Source organism: Hemicordylus capensis, chromosome 2 (genome assembly GCF_027244095.1).
Source record: "Hemicordylus capensis ecotype Gifberg chromosome 2, rHemCap1.1.pri, whole genome shotgun sequence".
In the NCBI taxonomy this organism is placed as follows: Eukaryota; Metazoa; Chordata; class Lepidosauria; order Squamata; family Cordylidae; genus Hemicordylus; species Hemicordylus capensis.
Window position 1 is genome coordinate 262,586,936 of NC_069658.1, and position 19,880 is coordinate 262,606,815.

The window sequence follows — 19,880 nt, forward strand, 5'->3', positions numbered from 1 at the left end:
TTTGTGTCCTGACAGCAGGAAAGTGAGTGGGCAAAAATATTAGAAGTAGAAGAGGACCCAGGAGACAGGAATAAAGTGCAAGATTGTTGAATGATGGGGAAGAAGAGAGCTGGTAGTGATCTGAAAAATGAAACTAGTTGGGAAGGACTGATAAGGGGATGGAGTGGGTAAAAAGGAGGGTGGATGAGTCAGGGAGTTGGGGGGCACGGGAAAAAAGGAGATTCAAGGCAAAACCTTAACTAGAGACAAGAGACAAGATGGCCTGTATGCTGCTGGTGGTAGAGGCCACTGGAGACATTCCAGGAATGTCACGCTCATTTCCCCCATAGAATCTGTTTTTTAACAATTGGTTGTTGGAGAAGAGACAAGGGGAAGACCTCATCGGCCGAACTGGTCTGCCCTGCTGGGTTGGTTGTGTGAAGAGGCTTCACGGTTACCAAAGCTGACAAACCTGCCTTGCTCTGAGAACAGCCTAAGGGCATAAGCTGCTTTTTGGGGAGGTGCAAGAACTAATAGTTGCTACCTACCTGGGATTCTGTCTATTCTGTATTTCTTTCTTGAACTGACATCCTTGGTACCTGTGGACGGTTTGATGGCTCCTCTTGGGAATCCTAAGTCATCACATGCGAGGCAGTGGGTTGGATCCTAGTTCTTAAATATCTCTATCTCTCTCATATATCATCTGCATACTTTCAGACAAAAACCAAAAACCAACCCCTTTTCACTTGATTTCACTTTTAAGTGCTTGAAACCTACAAATGCATGCAACCTACTAGTGCAAACAGGCTGCCCCAAGGCATTGTGCTGCCTGAGGTGAAGGCCAAGATAGCACCCACCCACCCTTGGCAGTGCACAAGGAGGTGGGGCAGGCAGGAGCTCAGAAACCATGCTGCCGAGATAGGCAGCAGCAGTGTTGCTGGCTTCTAAAAATTTCTGGGGCTTCAGATGATTTCATTTTTATCTGCCCGTCCTCCAAGTTGACTGACATACATGGCTCCCCACCTTCTTAGCCACACAACAACCATCTGAGGTGGGTTATGCCGAGAGTTGGCGAGTCGACTGGCCTACAGTCAGCCAGTGAGAAAAGCACTCATAGGAACATAGCAAGATTCCCTATACCCAGTCAGACCAGTGGCCCATCCAACTCAATATGAACATCTGTAAAGGTGTTTCTTTGTGTGGCCTTCATGCATCACACATGTGGGATTACCAAAAGGTAATTCCCCACCCCCTCCAACGGCTCCATATAGGTCAAACCCTGCTAACTTGGCAAAGAGACACCTTTTTAACGTGGTGATTCTCTTTATTTAGCAGGGGGAGAGTAACTGGCCCTTATCCACCCCCAGCATAGTACCTCCAGTGACTGTTGCTGGTGTCTATCTGATGTTCCTTTTTAGATTGTGAGCCCTTTAGATCCATCTTATTTATTTGTTATTTTTCTGTGTAAACCGCCCTGAGCCATTTTTGGAAGGGCGGTATAGAAATCAAATACATAACAAACAAATAAATAAATAAATAAATAAGTGTAAAATAAAAGGCAACATCAAAAAAGTATGTTTTTAAACGTTAGTGTCTTTGTCTAGTATAGCTTCCTAGGGACCCCATGTATGCTGCTGCCATGAGCTCAATCATGAAAGAAAAGTGGGATATATATGTAAATAAAGACATATTCATATTGTGAGAAAGGTACTGGCTTGTCGTTAGTGTACAAGCAGCAGTTCTGTTTCCAGTGTAAAAAATGAGGCTGCAAATTCCACAAGCAGGACACAGATGGAGGAGAGCCAGTGTGGTGTAATGGTTAGTATGTCAGACAAGGATTTGGGACTTAGACTTGGTCTTAGGTTCAGTCCTCACTCAGCCATGAAACTTTGTAGGCTCGTTCACACAACTGAAAACTGGATAGGACAAGCATCCTACCCAGTGTCAGAAGCTGTGCATGCTCCCATTTTGTGATCATGTGTGAGGGGAAAAGAAGATAGCTGGCAGTGATCATCAGCTGGCCTCGCCCTGTGTTAAGAGGGCTTTTCTCCTACCTCATTCCGTTTTCAGTCCTGTGAACAAGTCTACTAGGTGACTTTGGGCCAGTCACTCTTTCAGCCTAACCCACCTTACAGGGTTGTTGTTGTGTGGGGACCATGTATAAGAACATAAGAGCAGCCCTACCTCCAACTTATTGGCTTTTTCCAGCAACTGCCTACAGAAATCAGCGTGACACGGGAGCAGGAGGTCTAGCTAGATTGGGGATTGGTTCTATCTCAACCCTCCGTTCTGCACGCTGCTACGAGAAATGCAATTGTACAGCAGCTCGGAGGGCGGCAGAATCATAGCGACTGTTAAGGGGTGAAGGAAAGGCAGATACATAAACGATGCGAAACTGTAGCAACACCACGGACATATTAGCAATACACTTGTCGCGGCGTGGGTAGGTAGGAATACTTAAAATAATGGTAAAGCCGTAGAAACTCTCCCTGAAGCAGAACTGCCTTTAGGACCCAGAGGGAGCGGACGCGTAGATCTCCCAGCACAAGAGCAGGAAGGGAATTCGCTGCTCTATGGCTAGAGACGGGCGTAATGGGGCGGCTGGGGCCGAGAGTGGATCCGGGTTACTTGAACGCCTCCTGCTATGCATTTACAGACTTTAAACCTCCTACTAGCTCTGGCTAGGAAAAGCAGGGGTTCCTGATCGATCTCCTGCTCCGGGGAGAGACCCCTCCTGTGTACAGTGCCGAAGAGTTCACTCCGGAATACACGGGACTCGATTCCTGGTAAGTGTGTCTAGGATTGGAAACTACATTCCTAAGATCGGAGATACCCGCTCAGCTGGGCAGCTTTGAGTTGCTGAAAAGCAGCCTACCTCTGAATATTTGTTGCTGGGGTTGTTGCCTTCCTTCCTACCTGGAAGCATCTGTCTGTCCGCGGTTGGGAACAGGATGCTAGACTAAATGGTTCCTTGGTTGGACGATCCAGAAGCGCTTCTCTTCTCTTCATGAGCCCACCTGCACCCCCTCCCCCTCTCTGTGGAAGCACTTACCTCTCTAATGCCAGGTGTTTAAGGGGGTAGTGACTCTTTGATTGATTGAGTGAGTGAGTGCTGTCAAGTCGATGTTGACTCTTGGCAACCACATAGATAGATTCTCTCCAGGATGATCTGTCTTCAACTTGGCCTTTAAGGTCTCAAATCGGTGCATTCACTGCTGTCATAATCAAGTCCATCTACCTTGCTGCTGGCCATCCTCTTCCTCTTTCCTTCAACTTTTCCCAGCATTATGGACTTCTCAAGGGAGCTGGATCTTCACATAATCTGTCCAAAGTATGATAGTTTGAGCCTGGTCATTTGTGCCTCAAGAGAAAATTCTGGATTGATTTGTTCTATGATCCATTTTTTTGTTTTCCTGGCTGTCCGTGGTATCCTCAAAAGTCTTCTCCAGCACCAAAGTCCAAAAGTGTCAATGCTTTTTCTATCTTGCTTCTTCAAAGTCCAACTTTTGCATCCATAGTCTGTCACGAGAAAAACCATTGTCCGAACGATTCTAATCTTTGTAGTTATAGACGCGTCACAACATCTAAATATCCTTTCCAAGGCCTTCATTGCTACCCTACCAAGTGCTAGTAGTCTGCGGTGTATTTCTTGACTGCTGGATCCTTGACTGTTGACAGTCAATCCTAAAAGGCAGAAGCTATCCACCACTTTTAATGTCTTCATTGTCGATTCTGAGGCTGGTTGTTTACCCGTTGTCATTAGTTTAGTTGTCTTTACATTTAGTCGTAGTCCCATTTTTTTCACTGTGTTCCTTGACTTTCATTACCGGAGCTTGCAGATCATCCGCATTCTCAGCTATCAGAGTGGTGTCATCAGCATAGCGCATGTTATAGATATTTCTTCCTCCAACTTTAAAACCACACTCATCTTCTTCCAATCCAGCTTCTCTCAGTATATGTTCAGCATATAAATTGAATAAAGAAGGAGAAACTATACCGCCTTGTTTTACTCCTGTGCCGATCTGGATCCGTCTGGACTATGGCTTCCTGTCCTGTGTATGGGTTTCTCATGAGAACAATGAGCTGTTCTGGGATGCCCATTTTCCTAAGGATATTCCACAGCTTGACATGGTCAACACAATCTTTAGTGGTGAGAAAAAGTCAGTCTCATTGCTTTGTGTGTCTCTCCCCCCCCCCCCGTGAAATTCTCAGCATTCAAAATACTTCAAGGCTCAGTCTTCTTGAGCCCCTGCACAAATTAAACCCTGACTTAGACTAATAGCTATTGGGTATTAGACCGGATTGCTAGATGGATTTATTTTAAAGAGTTATACCCCACCTTTAAATCTAAAAGATCCTCATGAGGGCATACAACAAATTATTACATACAACAGTCGTGTCTGATGAAACGGCTCATAGAGATCCTGGGGAAACCTCTGTGAAAGCCGCTCCCCAAATCAGCTACTCTTGCTGCTGTCCTTAATCTGCAGTGAGTTCAGGGGAAGTAGCCCCTTTGCAGGAAGTGTGTTGCCAGGCATTACCAGATGATATAGATATGGATCCCATTAACATGGAAGCTTGCTGAATACTGAGCCAGACCCTTTGTCTATCTAGTATGTTCTACACTAACTGGCAGCAGCTTCCCAAGGTTTCAAACATGGTTCTTCTCCAGCCTTACTTGGAGATGCCTGGGATTGGGGTTGAACCCAGGACCTTCTGCATGAAAGGCCCTCCCTCTGCCACGGGGCTACGATCCCCTCCCCAGCGCTGCTGAATGACAGCTGCTGAGAACAACCAGTGGGAGAGAGCTATTGCCTTCAAGGCCAGTTTATTTATTCTATTTATTTATTTATTTATTTATTAGGTGTTTAGGAGCTTTCCGAGGTATCTAGCTGACCACAGTGGGAAACAAAACAGCGGACTAGATAGATCTGTGGTCTGATCCTGCGGACCCTTCTTCTGGAGGATTGATGCTTTCCCATTCATCGGCTAATATCCAGACTAAATTACTTGTGAGAAATCTTATTAATATTACGTAGTCCTTTAGAGTAGTGCCTGAGTACTACTATTGAGTAATTTAGTCGGATATCAGACATCGAGGTCATGCACACGACAGTTGTTTGGGCGAGGAGGGTGGGTTGGGAGGGGAAGGCAGGGTTGAACCCACCTTCCCCGCAGATGATCGGGACGCTCCTCTTGGGTGTGTGACCTCACGCCTACACGATGCATTGCTCCCAGCAGCATGGATTTCCAGAGGCTGGGGAAATTAGTCCTGCCCCCCCCCCCCGAATCCAGAAATGCAAACATTAAGGGATTCCCCCTCAAGCTGTCGCTCTGGGGGCCCATCTCTGTGACTGCGCAGCCTGAGCATTCACATAACCCCACCCCTGGGGATGAGGGCGCCCTCGCCCTCAGAGAGCTGGTCTTGTGGTAGAGGAAAGCTGGTCTTGTGGTATCAAGCCTGACTTGTCCCATTAGCTATGAAGGGTCCACTCTGGTTGCATTTGAATGGAAGACCACATGTGAGCACTGTAAGATATTCCCCTCAGGGGATGGAGCCGCTCTGGGAAGAGCAGTAGGTTTCAAGTTCCCACCTTGGCTTCTCCAAGAAAGGACAAGATTTATTTATTTATTTTTTGATAGGACAAGATTTTTTTATTGAACCAACAAACTACCAAGATAGGGCTGAGAGAGATTCCTGCCTGCAGTCTTGAAGGAGCCCCTGCCAGTCTGTGTAGACAATACTGAGCTAGATAGACCAATGGTCTGACTCAGTATATGGCAGCTCCCTTGTTCCTATGTGTTCCTAACCCTGGTTAAAGGCCAGGGAAAACTCTAGTGGGGGCGGAAGCAGCAGGATTGGGAGCAGGCTGGGTTGACGTAGCCTGGGTTGGGCTGCTCGTATGCATAGCCTCACTGACTTGTTTCTCAGGACTTCAATCCTAGTTAACTATGCTGGTTACCCAAAGCAGTCTGACCAGGACTGCCCTGAAATTCTGGGTTCACACAATCAAAACCACTGGGCTCATTAATCTTGATTAACTTTTTAACCAGGTTCCTTGTGATGATTTGAACCCAGCCTGTGTGTATAGTTCTGGTTGTCCTATCTCAATAAGGATATCATAGAACAGAGAAATGGGAAAGGCTTGTGAGCATTCGGAGCCCTCAGAGCATTCGGAAGATGCTGCTAACTCACATTTTGGGGTTTTTAATCTTTAAAAAATAGAAAACTGACTGCCTCCTAGAAAGCAGAATCTGCAACAGAATGCACTCTGCACAGCAGAGTGCGTTCAGAGGCTGGCTGTTCAAAACAGACCAATATGTTACGCCGAAATTACATGCAGGTCTGCTCAGAATATAAGCATCATGCTTGGATGCTTATATTCTGAGCAGACCTGCATGTAATTTCGGCTTAACATATTGGCCTGTTTTGAACAGCCAGTCTCACTGGAATTTATATCAAACTCTGATTCTGACATCTCCTCCCTGAACAGGATTTCCCATCTCAAAACTTAAGCTGATGTCGAGGATGGATGGAAGGGAAGAAATATGGAACCTGGATCCCCAGAACCCTGGGGAAGAGGAGATGCCGAAAGATGCTGTCGCAGGTAAGAAACTGGATAGAAAAATATAAGCAAGAGTTACTCTGAAGTATTTTTCATGGCATCCATAGCCCTATTAACAGGTTATGTCCAATGCATGTACATGTGTACATGCATGCACGTACAGCTATTCACCCGGTAAATTCAATGCATGTACAATGGTACATTTCCTGTCTTTACCTTGCATTTGTGGCGGTCTCTACCCAGGTTTACTTTTTAAATGAATGCATATACAGCCATTCATACAGAAAGATGTACAGACACCTGTATGCATGCACAACATAACATCTGAATAGAACTCATGTGAATAATTACTTTGTCTGGTGGAAGATGGTGCTGCCTGCCGAGTAGTTGGTCCCTCCTGTCCGCTGTGCCTGGGATGCTTCTCTTGAGGTATATCTAGATCACATATCTTGCTCGCTCAGGTTAAGCCAAAAGTATAACGTTGCCCCTTGCACACAAGAACAGACCATAAGATGCGCTATTCTTTGCATTGTTCTTAACTCTGGCTCTTTGCAAACAACCTTCAGGCTTGAAGACCCGGGCTTTGATGCGAACGGATAAAAATTTGAATGATTTCCAATTTGTCAAGTTTGAGGATGAGCTCTGTGCAGGAAGGATCTGTTGTTGTTTGTTTAATTTGATTTCTATACCACCCTTCCAAAAATGGCTCAGGGCAGTTTACACAGAGAAATAATACATAAATAAGATGGATCCTTGTCCCCAAAGGGCTCACCATCTAAAAAGAAACATAAGATAGACACCAGCAACAGTCACTGGAGGTACTGTGCTGGGGGTGTAGAGGGCCAGTTACTCTCCCCCTGCTAAATAAAGAGAATCACTACGTTTAAAAGGTGCCTCTTTGGCAAGTTAGCAGGGGTAATGGCTGCTTCGGGGACAGAGTGAGCCATACACAGGACTGCTTCTGGTTCTTGCTTAGTCTGCTCCTGGTTGCGGGTAACATGCATGATTGCGGAAGCTGTTGCAGTGCATTCTGGCATGTTTTCTCCTTTGAAAGATTCAACACAGTTTCTTGGCCTTTTTTCTATCTTTAATCTTTCTGACGGACAAAATACATGGTCAGAGGACTCATGTGGCTCCACTTTTGTTGGGCTGCACCATTTCAGGCTGTAAGCTGAAGATCAAATGTTTGAATGCTTCCGTGTGTTAGAGAAATAACTCACTGCTACTTAGTTAAAACTAAGTAGCTTAGTTTTCTCCACAAATAAATGCAGATATAACCTGTATTTAATTTCTACTTTTAAAGGGGGTCATCTTAAATTCAGAGTTGTCTTCTATTTGGGTAAATATGGTATTTCCATGCTTGTACTCAATGATCATGGAATTTAGTATCTGAAACAGAATCCCTCCACTTATAACAACAGCATGTTGCTAATCCTTCGGGCTGGGCAAAAACACTTAACAGAATGTTCCTTTTCAGACATGTTATTACTCAGGTGTCTGTAAAGTACATTTTAAAAGTTAAGCTGGGTACAGTCCCCGGACCCCTATAAATGCCGGGTGCAGATTGGAAGTGTACTACTGCACTTGTATTGGACATAATGTGTGAATGTACATTCATTGAACATAATGTATGGAAACGGGGTTTATGTGACTAATATCTGGTGAAACTGTTAAGGCCAGAGGTGGACTGAGAGCGATGTTCAGCCATGCTAGGCTGTGGAGTGAGTTCAGGGTTTTGCATGTCCCTTGCTTTGACTAACAGAAGCAATACTCCTCTGCAACTGTGGTGAGACTAAAGCAAACAAATATTTACATAATTTATTCAGTTTGTGGAAGTAAGTTACCTCCCCAACCCCCGTCTAAACTGAAGTTGGAATTCAGAAAAGTGAAGGGCATTTATTATCATCATTTTATTTGTTTAATTTATATACCGCCTGACTCCAAAGATTCTAGGCCAGGGTTTCTTAACCTTGGGCCCCCAGATGTTGTTGGACTACAACTCCCAGACAGGGCCTTTGTGGCTGGGGATTCTGGGAGTTGTAGTCCAACAACATCTGGGGGCCCAAGGTTAAGAAACCCTGCTCTAGGTGGTTCACAAATTTATGAAAATATCCTCTTTCTTTTTATGGTCTCTTCTTCAGAAATGAGTCTCTCCAACGAGAAAGCAGCTTCTGCGGCCATTGCTGTGGCCACGGCGGCAGTGGCTGCTGTGAAGACCGTCATAGGGATCCAGTCTCGCATCTTCACAAGGCTGGCGACACGCCGGAAGTTTCTGAGGCGAGAGCGCGACGACTTGGACGAGCTGGAAGAGATGGTGGAAAACGCAGCTGCCGTCCGCCTCCGAGCAATTGTTGAATCGAGCATCGACTCTTTGAGAACCATGATGTGCTCCTGCCTCTTCCAGTCTCCCGCTGTCCTCGCCGGCCTCATCGATGAGCTCTACATCATGGAGCGCGCTTTCTGGGTGCAACCAGGCCGCTCTGAATGGTGGGAGAAGGTTGTCCTGCCCCATTGGGATGACCCACTCTGGCAGGAGAATTTCAGGATGAGCCGGCAGACTTTTATGGAGCTGTGTCACATGCTGAGGCCTGTCCTCGAGCGGCAGACGACCAACATGCGAGCCCCAATTACCGTCGAGAAGCAGCTGGCCATTGCTATCTGGAAACTGGCAACCCCGGATAGCTACAGGTCGGTAGCCGAGTGTTTTGGTGTGGGACGCTCCACGGTCTCGCGGATCGTTATGGAAGTCTGCCAGGCACTCTACGATGTGTACCACCATGTGGTCCACCTGACCGCTGCCCAAGAGGTGATGCGAGGGTTTGCAGCCAAGGGTTTTCCTCACTGCGTAGGAGCCATCGATGCTACTCACATCCCTATCATTGCCCCTGCGCACAGGGCAACGGAATACATCAACAGCAAAGGCTATTACTCCATGGTCCTGCAAGCGTTGGTGGACCACCAAGGCCGGTTCACCGATGTGTATGCCGGGCGGTCTGGGAAAGTGCACGATGCGAGGATCTTCCGCAGCTCTCCCATCTTCCGGGCCATGAACCAAGGCACGTTTGGTCCCGGCTCTATTATGGACATGGAGGGTGAGCAAGTGAAACCAGTGATCCTCGGAGACTCTGCTTATCCTCTCCTGCCGTGGCTGATGACTCCTTACAGTGGCCACTTGGACGCCCGCAAGCAGCTGTTCAACCGCACCCTCGGCCGCTGCCGGACAGTGGTGGAATATGCTTTTGAGCGCCTCCGGGGCCGCTGGCGGTGCCTGCTCTCCCGCTTGGATGTGAGGGAGCGCTATGCCCCCAGGGTCATTGTGGCCTGCTGCATCTTGCACAACATATGTGAGACCAAAGGAGAGCCCCTCCAGGACGGGTGGGAGGAGGTGGTGAGATCCGTCTCCAGGTCTTACCAGCAGCCAGAGCGACCACCTGTGTATGTCTTGAATCCCCGTGCCCGAGAGATCAGAGATCTTTTCAGTGCATACATGGAAAGGAGGGAACTGGCAAAGTAGGGCTGGATTTGTTCATTTGCCACCCAATAGGCCTTGTTGTACGCTTTGGGAACAGGATTTAATTTTTTTAAAAAAATTTAAATTTTCTTTTCTTTTTCTTTTTTTAAGAATGTAGTTGGCTTGGCATATCTTGATGACAGCTATGTGAGAGGCAACATGATGTAGTGGTTAGAGTGTTGGACTAGGACATGGGCGATCCTGGTTTGAATCCTCATGCAGTCAAATAGCTCAATAAGTAACTTTGGGACAGTCATGCTCTCAGTCTAACCTACCTTACAGAGTTGCAAAAATACTGAGGGTAGGGGGGAACCATAATATGCTACCCTGATCTCCTTGCAGGAAGGACAGGATGACAATGTCATAAATACCTTTTAAACTTGTATTGTGTTGCTTTCCTCCTTAGCTGTGGTGAGTTGAAACTGCTTGGAGGGGAGCAGCCAAGTGACGTCGGCATGTCTCCTGCTCTTGCTTAGGTTACTCTTGCTAACCTGCTAACGTGATGCCTCTGAGTACCAGTTGCAGGGGAGTAACAGAAGGAGAGAAGGCATGCCCTCAACTCCTGCCTGTGGCTTCCAGTGGCATCTGGTGGGCCACTGTGCGAAACAGGATGCTGGACTAGATGGGCCTTGGGCCTAATCCAGCAGGGCGGTTCTTATGTGCTTATTAACTTTACTCTTGCTAACCTGCTCTTGCTTAGGTTACTTCTGGCCAGAGAACGGCAGCAACCTTAACACTGCACTGGGTTCCTTGTTGCCAGAGAAAATATAGTGGTGTACTGTGGCTGCTGCTCCTGCAGACCCAGCCTTTCTACTGGCAAAGAGACGAGAGAGACTGAGCATATGCAGAGGGAGCAGCTGCTGAATGCTGCTGTTTTCCCTGTTAGCGGAGAGAGGAGAGCCCACCTATAGCCTAGGGTAGAGTGAGTCATGAATCAGGAACTTCCCAATTCACTTTTGTGATGAACTCACCAGGAAGCTTTAGGCCAGCTCCTCCCTCTCAGCCTCCTCTGCAACTGCGATATGGAGATAATACTGACCTGCTCTACAGGCTCAGTGTTCCCTCTAACAGGGAGTCCCAGATGTTGTTGACTACAACTCCCAGAATCCCCAGCTGCAGTGGCTTTTTCTTGGGGGTTATGGGAGTTGTAGTCAACCACATCTGGGAATCCCTGTTAGAGGGAACACTGTACAGACTTGTTGTAAACATTAAAGCAAGATAGTGGCCCTATTTGCACATTCTGTTCAACGATATGTATAATCTGTGCACAGTGTACGCATGTACAGATATGTACGGGGGTACAGCTATTCATACATTATGTTAATCACATGTATAGTAGTGCTCTTCAGTCTGTACCTTGCATTTGAGGAGGTCTGTACACAGGTTCTCTTTTCAAAGGACTGCATGCACAGTCATTCACACAAAAACGTGTGTATAGACAGATGTACACATGTACTATATAATGTCTGAACAGGGCTAATGTCTCTGAAACATTTTGAACATTCTAAAAGTACTGTATAAATAAAGTGTGCCATCAAGTCAATTTCGACTGCTGGTGCCCACAGAACCCTGTGGTTTTCTTTGGTAGAATACAGGAGGGGTTTACCATTGCCTCCTCCCCCATGCAGTGTGAGATGATGCCTTTCAGCATCTTCCTATATTACTGCTGCCCGATATAGTACCAGCGGGGATTTGAACTGGCAACCTTCTGCTTGTTAGTCAAGCATTTCCCTGCTGCGCCACTTAAGGTGGCACTGTATAAATGCTAAGCACTTAATATTAATAATAAGGTACAGAGGGAGCATAGGAGGTAGAAGACTTAGGAAGCAACCTTTTAGCTTTTGCTGAGGTGGGCAGGGTGAACTGAAAACCCATTTCTTCTAGCTGTGTATCTGCAAATGGAAGCTTTTCTTTACAGGATCCAAAAGCTTCTTGCTACTCATGAGGAGCAAGGAGCTTTTGACCTCTGGGTAAGGTGGGGAGATACAGGTGAAACTCGGAAAATTAGAATAGCGTGCAAAAGTCCATTAATTTCAGTAATGCAAATTAAAAGGTGAAACTGATATATGAGACAGACGCATTACATGCAAAGCGAGATAAGTCAAACCTTAATTTGTTATAATTGTGATGATCATGGCGTACAGCTCATGAAAACCCCAAATCCACAATCCCAGAAAATTAGAATATTACATGGAACCAAGAAGACAAGGATTGTAGAATAGAACAATATCGGACCTCTGAAAAGTATAGAGTGTACTGTGCTTGATTGGCCAGCAAACTCGCCTGACCTGACCCCATAGAGAATCTATGGGGCATTGCCGAGAGAAGGATGAGAGACATGAGACCAAACAATGCAGAAGAGCTAAAGGCTGCTAATGAAGCATCCTGGTCTTCCATAATACCTCATCAGTGCCACAGGCTGATAGCATCCATGCCACGCCGCATTAAGGCAGTAATTGCTGCAAAAGGGGCCCAAACCAAGTACTGAATACATATGCATGCTTATACTTTTCAGAGGTCCGATATTGTTCTATTCTTCAATCCTTGTCTTCTTGGTTCCATGTAATATTCTAATTTTCTGAGATTGTGGATTTGGGGTTTTCATGAGCTGTACGCCATGATCATCACAATTATAACAAATTAAGGCTTGACTTATCTCGCTTTGCATGTAATGCGTCTGTCTCATATATCAGTTTTACCTTTTAATTTGCATTACTGAAATTAATGGACTTTTGCACGATATTCTAATTTTCGAGTTTCACCTGTATGCCAAAAAGGAGCCCTGCTGAATCAAGCCCAAGGCCTATCTCATCCAGCACCCTGTTTCCCACAGTAGCCCACCAGACGTTTTTGGGAAGCTCCCAAGCAGAAGGTGAAGGCACACCCCCTCTCCTGCTATTGCTCCCCTACAATTGGTATTCAGAGACATCATGCCTCTGAACCTGGAGGTAGCCTATAGCCATCTGGAGTAGCAGCCATTGATAGACCTGTTCTCCATGAATTTCTCTAATTCCCTTTGAAAGCCATCCAGGCTGGTAGCGACCAGCACATCTTGTGGCAATGAATTCCAGAGGCTAATTATACTCTGTGTGAAGTACTTCTTTTTGTCCTTACTAAATCTCCTGCCCATCATTTTCCTCTTGAGTAAGCATGAATCGTTCGGAAAAAGAGTTCTTCTGCAGGAGGCAATAAGGGCGTCTTCACACGCTATTTGTTTAAGTGTATACCTAGAATTCTAAAGTATGGATGCAGGAAACAAACAAACATTTAGTGGCAAATCCGGCTTTGCCCTGTGTAATATATGAAGCGGCCATGAGTGAAGCATCCACAGCAGAAAGGAGGAGCAAACTTTATTTCAATGGGCTGACATTTTCTTCCCAAGCACACAGCTTATCCACAGACTGAGGTCAACAGTAAGAGGAGCTATTGGCCAGAAGACCTTGCCTTAATAAGATGAACCCCAAAGTGGGGTTAGCATTGTGTTGGCACTATCGACTTTTAACATGATGGGTTAAATGTCTAGTTTCTATCTTTGCTTCATTAGATTGGTCAATAATGTCTTAGTGAGGGCATCTCCTAAGATACGTGCTCTGGAGGAGGAGAATCGGGCAGCTACAAATATCAAGGCACAATTTCTTCAAGGTGCAAATGCTGTAATAAACTGTTTGTTGAATTTTAGTGTTTGTTTTCTGACTGCATATAACATCTCTCTGCCTCCAAATAGCATACATCAGAAACAAATGCTTTTAATGGGGACGGGGGTGCATTTACAAAGAACATCTGCTATGTATGTTTTATGGCAGGGTTTCTTAACCTTGGGCCCCCAGATGTTGTTGGACTACAACTCGTATCATCCTCAGCCACAAAGGCCTTGTCTGGGGATGAAGGTAGTTGTAGTCCAACAACATCTGGGGGCCCAAGGTTAAGAAACCCTGTTTTATGAAATGGTGGTCTTCTGAAACAAAGGGTTTTCCTATGAAATAAAGGGATATTTGAGCAAAATGCTGCCTGAAGACAGAAGCACAGAGAGAGAGATTGAGAGATGGATGATGATAATGCTAGGTCACAGGCACTAAAAATGCATCCACTTTCTCACTAGAACATGATGTGGCTGCCATTTATTATACTTTACAGTTGTTACCATATACAGTATCTGACGGTGCCTACACCCAGATGGGGTTGCCATCTTTTTGTTCCTGGGAAGTGTTTATTGTGTTTCTAACAGCTCTCTACAATAAGCAGAAATACACTGGGTGCCATTTTTGTCAGCACTGTGCTGCAGTAGTGAGGAAGCCACACCTGTTGGATTCCTGCCTGACATGCAGTTGTTAATGATGCTCTATCAGAAAAGGTCTGCCACTCTCATTATCCATATTAAATGAAAGTGGGTGTTTCAGACACATACCCTGCAGTTTCTTATCGTCTGCCATTTGCATATTGGGTTGCCAGGTCTTTTACCTAGAGGGACTGCTTTTTTATCTTTAAATCCCCCAAAGTATCAAAAGCTTCTGCAATCTCTATGCCTCCCAAGCTTCTCCTTCACCCCCACCCCCCACCCCATTAGGTTTGCCAACTGGGTTGCCAAAAAGCAAACAGCCTGATCTCCCCCTGTCCCTTTAACAGAGGTTTGATTTGCAACAGTCAGCAGGTGAAGCTTTTCATGGTGCTCAGATAAACAAGATCTCCTGCTGATTGCAGCGCATCAAACTGCTGTTTAAGGGAAAGCCACAGGGGTGAGTTCCAAAGCTGACGGCCATACCTGCTGTGACCACCAGGGCCCTGCTTTTCCCTTGCAGCAGGACAAGCAGGGCGCCTGCCTCCTGCTTCTGTGATTCAGAACAGGCCCACTAGTATAGACACTATCTCTGGACAACCCTGTTTGGATATACAAATGATTATAAATGCATAATTAGAATGTGCCTCTATGTTCAGAGGCAAGTTGTGGGTGTGGTGGGGTGGCATGCCTTCATCTCCTGCTTGGCATCTGATGGGCCACTGTGAGAGACAGGATGCTGGATTTGTTAGGCCTCGGGCCTCATTTAGAAGGCTTTTCTTACATGCTTCTGAATTCACACGCACACGACACCGGTATGCTTTGGTTCTGTCCATCCCAATCTCAATTGGTCATAATGGCTTCTGCTTTCTGGTCTAGGAAGCAATACCAGAATATTGGCGTATTCTGGTACTGACAGTCCCAATATTATCAAGGTTCTGAATCCAAGTTTTGGGTCCCCGGGTACTATTGGACTGTAGCTCCCATCATTCCCAGCCAGAATGGCTAACAGGGTGGGAGTTGTAGTCCAGTTTGCAGGCCCAAGGTTGGGAACCCCTTTTCTAAATGTACAGCAGCCACTTTTTTTTAATGCCCTTGTTTCTCTACCTTTCACAGCAGCTTGACACACAAATGTAGCAGGGAAAGCTGGACTAGAACTGGGGAGACCCGAGTTCAAATCCCCATTCAACCACGAATCTTGCTGGGTGACTCTGGGCCAGTCACTTCTCTCTCAGCTTAGCCTACTTCACAGGGTTGTTGTGAGGAGAAATCTAAGTATGTAGTACACCGCTCTGGGCTCCTTGGAGGAAGAGTGGGATATAAAATGTAGAGAATAATAATATTTAGTACTAGCTGATCCGGCGCAGAGCATCTGCGCCCCTAGTTCTCTTTGTTCCTCCCCATCTTCATTTCCCCCCTCCCTTCAGCTCCAGTCTGTTCTCCCCCTCTCAGTCTGCTTTCCGTCCCTGCCGACTGGCACCACCATTTTCTCCCCTGTCACCATCACTATCCAGGCAGCTGCTTGCCAACTCGCGAGAGCTGCTACACATGGGATTAGTGATGGGTACACCTAGGAGAAATATATACAAAGAAGATTTGTTTACGAATGATGCTTCTTGTGGAGATAAGTATTGGGAAAAGCTTCCCCTGGCTGAATTCCCCTGGCTGAATTCCCCGGCTGCTATGAAAGGCGCAGCGTCATAGAATATTAGTGTTGAAAGGGACCACGGAGGTTTTCTAGACTTTTTTCTAAACTCTTTTTTTTTAAGCCAGATTGGAAGTTGCTAAAATGCATATTGACAAGCCACAATGCTTCTGGGAGAATGTCCTTTGGACAGATGAGACAAAACTGTAGACTAGAACATACCTCATGGCTCTGATTTGGTGGGATCTCATATACAAAATCCATAATAAACAAGCAGTGTTTGCTCTGACAGGAATTCCCAGATGTTGGCTACAACTCCCATAATCTCCAGCCAAAGGATATTGCCGCCAAGGATGCTGGGAGTTGTTGTAGTGAACAACATCTGGAAACAGACAGTGTAAACAAGTCTAACAGTTTTACTGTTGTGTTTGTGGACTAGAGTCCACCGCATCAGAGGCATGAAATATGTTTAAGTCCACAAAAGCTTAAAGTAAAAGTGTGCCGTCAAGTCAATATTGACTCCTGGTGCCCACAGAGCCCTGTGGTTGTCTTTGGTAGAATACAGAAGGAATTTACCATTGCCTCCTGCTGCACAGTATGAGATGATGCCTTTTAGCATCTTTCTATCTTGCTGCTGCCTGATATACGGTAGGTGTTTTCAAACTGGCACAACCTTCTGCTTGTTAGTCAAGCATTTTCCCACTGCACCACTTAAGGTTCTACAAAAGTTTATGCCACAATAAATCTTGCTCTTCATGTGCCACAGGATATTTGCTATAACAAATGAACACTTCTGCACCTCTGGAAACTGTCAACAGATTTTATGTGGAGTGAGCACTTCTGCATGATATATCCACACACAACCTTCGTTGCCATGGCACTTAAAATACTAACCACTTTATATGGTTTCCCTATAACAAATTGTGTTCTGGCCAGCTCGTACAAATAAAACATACAATTGAAAACATGAAAGCAAACAAGAATTCCAACAAATAAGACTAAATTTAAATAAGAGAACGTCTTGTTCATTATGAGCCCCACCACCCATTGAGGTCATCTGCAGAGGTCCGTCTCCAGTTGTTGCCAGCTTGGCTGGTGGCCACACGGGGACGGGCCTTCTCGGTTGCTGCCTCAAGATGAATGCGCTCCCTACTGAAATACGATCCTCCTCATCTCTGACAATTTTAAAAAAGCATTTGAAAACCCATCTCTTCACCCAAGCTTTTTCAGCTTTTTAAATGTTTAGGTTTTAATCTGTGTTTGACTTTTAAATTGTTTAAATTGTTTAAAGTTGTCTATGTTTTTAATTTGTTTTATGTTATTGTTACCCGCCCAGAGACAAAAGTTTGGGGCTGTGTACAAATTAGATAGATAGACAGACAGATAGATAGACAGACAGGCCAAAGCGTTTTTAAAGCTTGGGTGAGCAAAAAGGTCTTCACCTGGCATCTAAAAAACCAAAGTGAGGGTGTCAGGCGAGTCCCACTGATAATGATCATGATTCCCTCTCCTCCCATTTTGTCAAAACCCTAACATTTGTACGTTCATGACGAGAGGCTCAGGATTTCTTAAAATAATTATCAGTTGTCTTGCAAAGCCATGGTAGCTGCAAGCATCTTTTATTGTGATTACTTAAATGGCTAGTATAAATGTACTTGGTGGTGGGGCGGGGACAATGTTTGAAAAGCCAGGTGTGAAGGAGGGCAAGGGTTTTATGAGGGCTGGAAGTTTCTTCTAATGATGTCCTTGAGAAATGTTGTACTTGATACCAGGCCTTGGAAAAACTAGGCTTTGGGGGCTTGTGCTGGTGTTGGAGTGTGAAATGCAATATTGGGTTGCAATTGCAAGCCTTTGGCAGTTCAGAAACGCTTGTAGAGACTGCACACTGATTTACTAATAGCTGAAAACCTGGTCTGCACTACTGGCAGGAGGAGGATTTGTGTCCCCTTGTAAGTAACCTGAGTGCCAGTTGTAGGAAAGTATGATTTGAAGAAGTTATAATCGGCAGCCTGCAGTCATCTATTTATTCTTTCTCCAGAGACCCTGCCATTGAAACCAAACGTGGAAAGAGGTAAATACTGAACTCTGAGGATGAGGGGTTCATTTAATCCTCCAATTAAATAGATGAAGGCTTCAAGTTACTGCTAATTCTTTTGAAGTGGAGAGAAGACCTAAAGGGATGAATTGGGAAGTTATAAAACAAACTCCAATCTTCCTTTTTTAGGAAGATTCAGCCACAATCCACTGTCTGCCAAACTGGATCCATAGTTGTGTTTTAACAGCTGCTTAATCTGCAGCAGTCAATGGGTTAAAGCTTATCAAGTAAAGAACTTCACAGTACAGAGCTGATTTATAATGCTTAGAAAAATGCAACTACACAAGCTGGTTGCAGATCAGACAAATCTGATGTCTGCCTGGGATGTGGAGATGGACTGTTCATATAAAATGACTAGCAAATGTAAAAGGTGCAATCACAGGGAAGTGGGGTTGGCACATACATTAGGAATGTTTGGGACAGCAGCATCAGGCACTCATGAAATCCAGTCAAGCAGCACATCATGAAGTCCTGCTTGGGGCTGTATCTAACTTTTGCAGGGACCTCCATGATGAATCCCTATTCTGGCCCAGATGGAACCAAAGTGTGCTGCAATGTAGGGTAATCCTACACTGGATTACCCTACACTGGTAAAGACAGTAATTGCATCTTCCCTGCTCAGTGTGGCTGCTGAGGATTGATTGATTGATTAAGTGCCGTCAAGTCGGTGTCTACTCTTGGCAACCACATAGATATATTCTCTCCAGGATGATCTGTCTTCAACTTGGCCTTTAAGGTCTTTAAGGTGCATTCATTGCTGTCGTAATCGTATCCCTAAAACAGAAATGCATCCTTAAAAGGTCCGCTCAGGCTACATGACTAACATTCAGGAGTTTTACCTGTTCCTGTTCCAATGGTTTAAGTGAGCCTAATTCTGCATAGGATCATCAGGGTTGAGTTCAGACCCCCAAAGCAACTGTTACAAAAGTGTTAACACAGTGGAAGGTATTGGCGGGAGCTTTCCCCAAAGTCTGCAGCCTACCGGGGATTTGCCCCGAAAAACGAGAACATGAACATCTAGAAATGTCTTGCCTTGAGCCTGCATCTAATACTGATTTTTCTTGGTTCCTCCACAAGCAAATGTGACTCTGGATCCAGCGACTGCTTATTCACAGCTAATGCTGTCTACAGATAGAAAGAGCATGACACAGGATAGAGTCCTCTGCTCTTGTCCAGTCACAAGCTCAGAAGGCTTTAACTTTGTTCCTTGTGTGCTGGGCTGTGAAGGGTTTACTTCAGGAAAGCACTACTGAGAGGAAGAGATTACAGCTGAGGGTGGAAGCATGGGTGTTGCTAAGGAATCGGTCAAAAGGATGGATATAGTCACCATCTCTCCAGCTGAGGGGATTTGGGCTCTGCAGTCAGAAAGCAATAATCTCTGGCGTAGAGAAGCCAGCAGAATCCGTATTTATCTGGACTATAAGGGAGAACAGGTGGCATACTTTGATGCCAGTCCCAGTGAACTGATTGTTTTTCCTGCCAGCTATTTTTTCTGGAGAAAGAATTTTTCCATTCTTTATGCCGCCGAAAATGGGGGCCCAGGCAAAGTTATGTCCTTGATGAATGGTGCAGACTATCTTGGATTTACGGCTTGCTAGAAGCCTATCCTATCGAATCCAGTTGTACTGTATTCATTGCCTGTACATGAGTTGGCAAGAACTGGAGGAAGATGTTGGCCATAGAAGCCAAAAGCACTAATAGCCCTTAGATTTGAGGGGAAGAAGGAAGATTTAAGAAGGAAAGATGTTCTGAGCTTAAGACAATGTTTCCTAATTCAGTGCCTCTGTATGGTAGATCCTCAAAGTTGGAAC

At 45.4% G+C, this 19,880-nt stretch overlaps 1 protein-coding gene across 1 annotated transcript; it reads left to right on the forward strand.

Moving 5' to 3' along the window:
- The first annotated feature begins 2,541 nt into the window (after nucleotides 1-2,541).
- On the forward strand, nucleotides 2,542-12,083 carry LOC128345897 (uncharacterized). The gene is made up of 3 exons (XM_053298530.1): nucleotides 2,542-2,765; nucleotides 6,474-6,587; nucleotides 8,687-12,083. The coding sequence occupies exons 2-3, from the start codon at nucleotides 6,500-6,502 to the stop codon at nucleotides 10,057-10,059; spliced, it is 1,461 nt and encodes a 486-aa protein (XP_053154505.1). The 5' UTR covers nucleotides 2,542-2,765; nucleotides 6,474-6,499; the 3' UTR covers nucleotides 10,060-12,083.
- The last annotated feature ends 7,797 nt before the right edge of the window (nucleotides 12,084-19,880 follow it).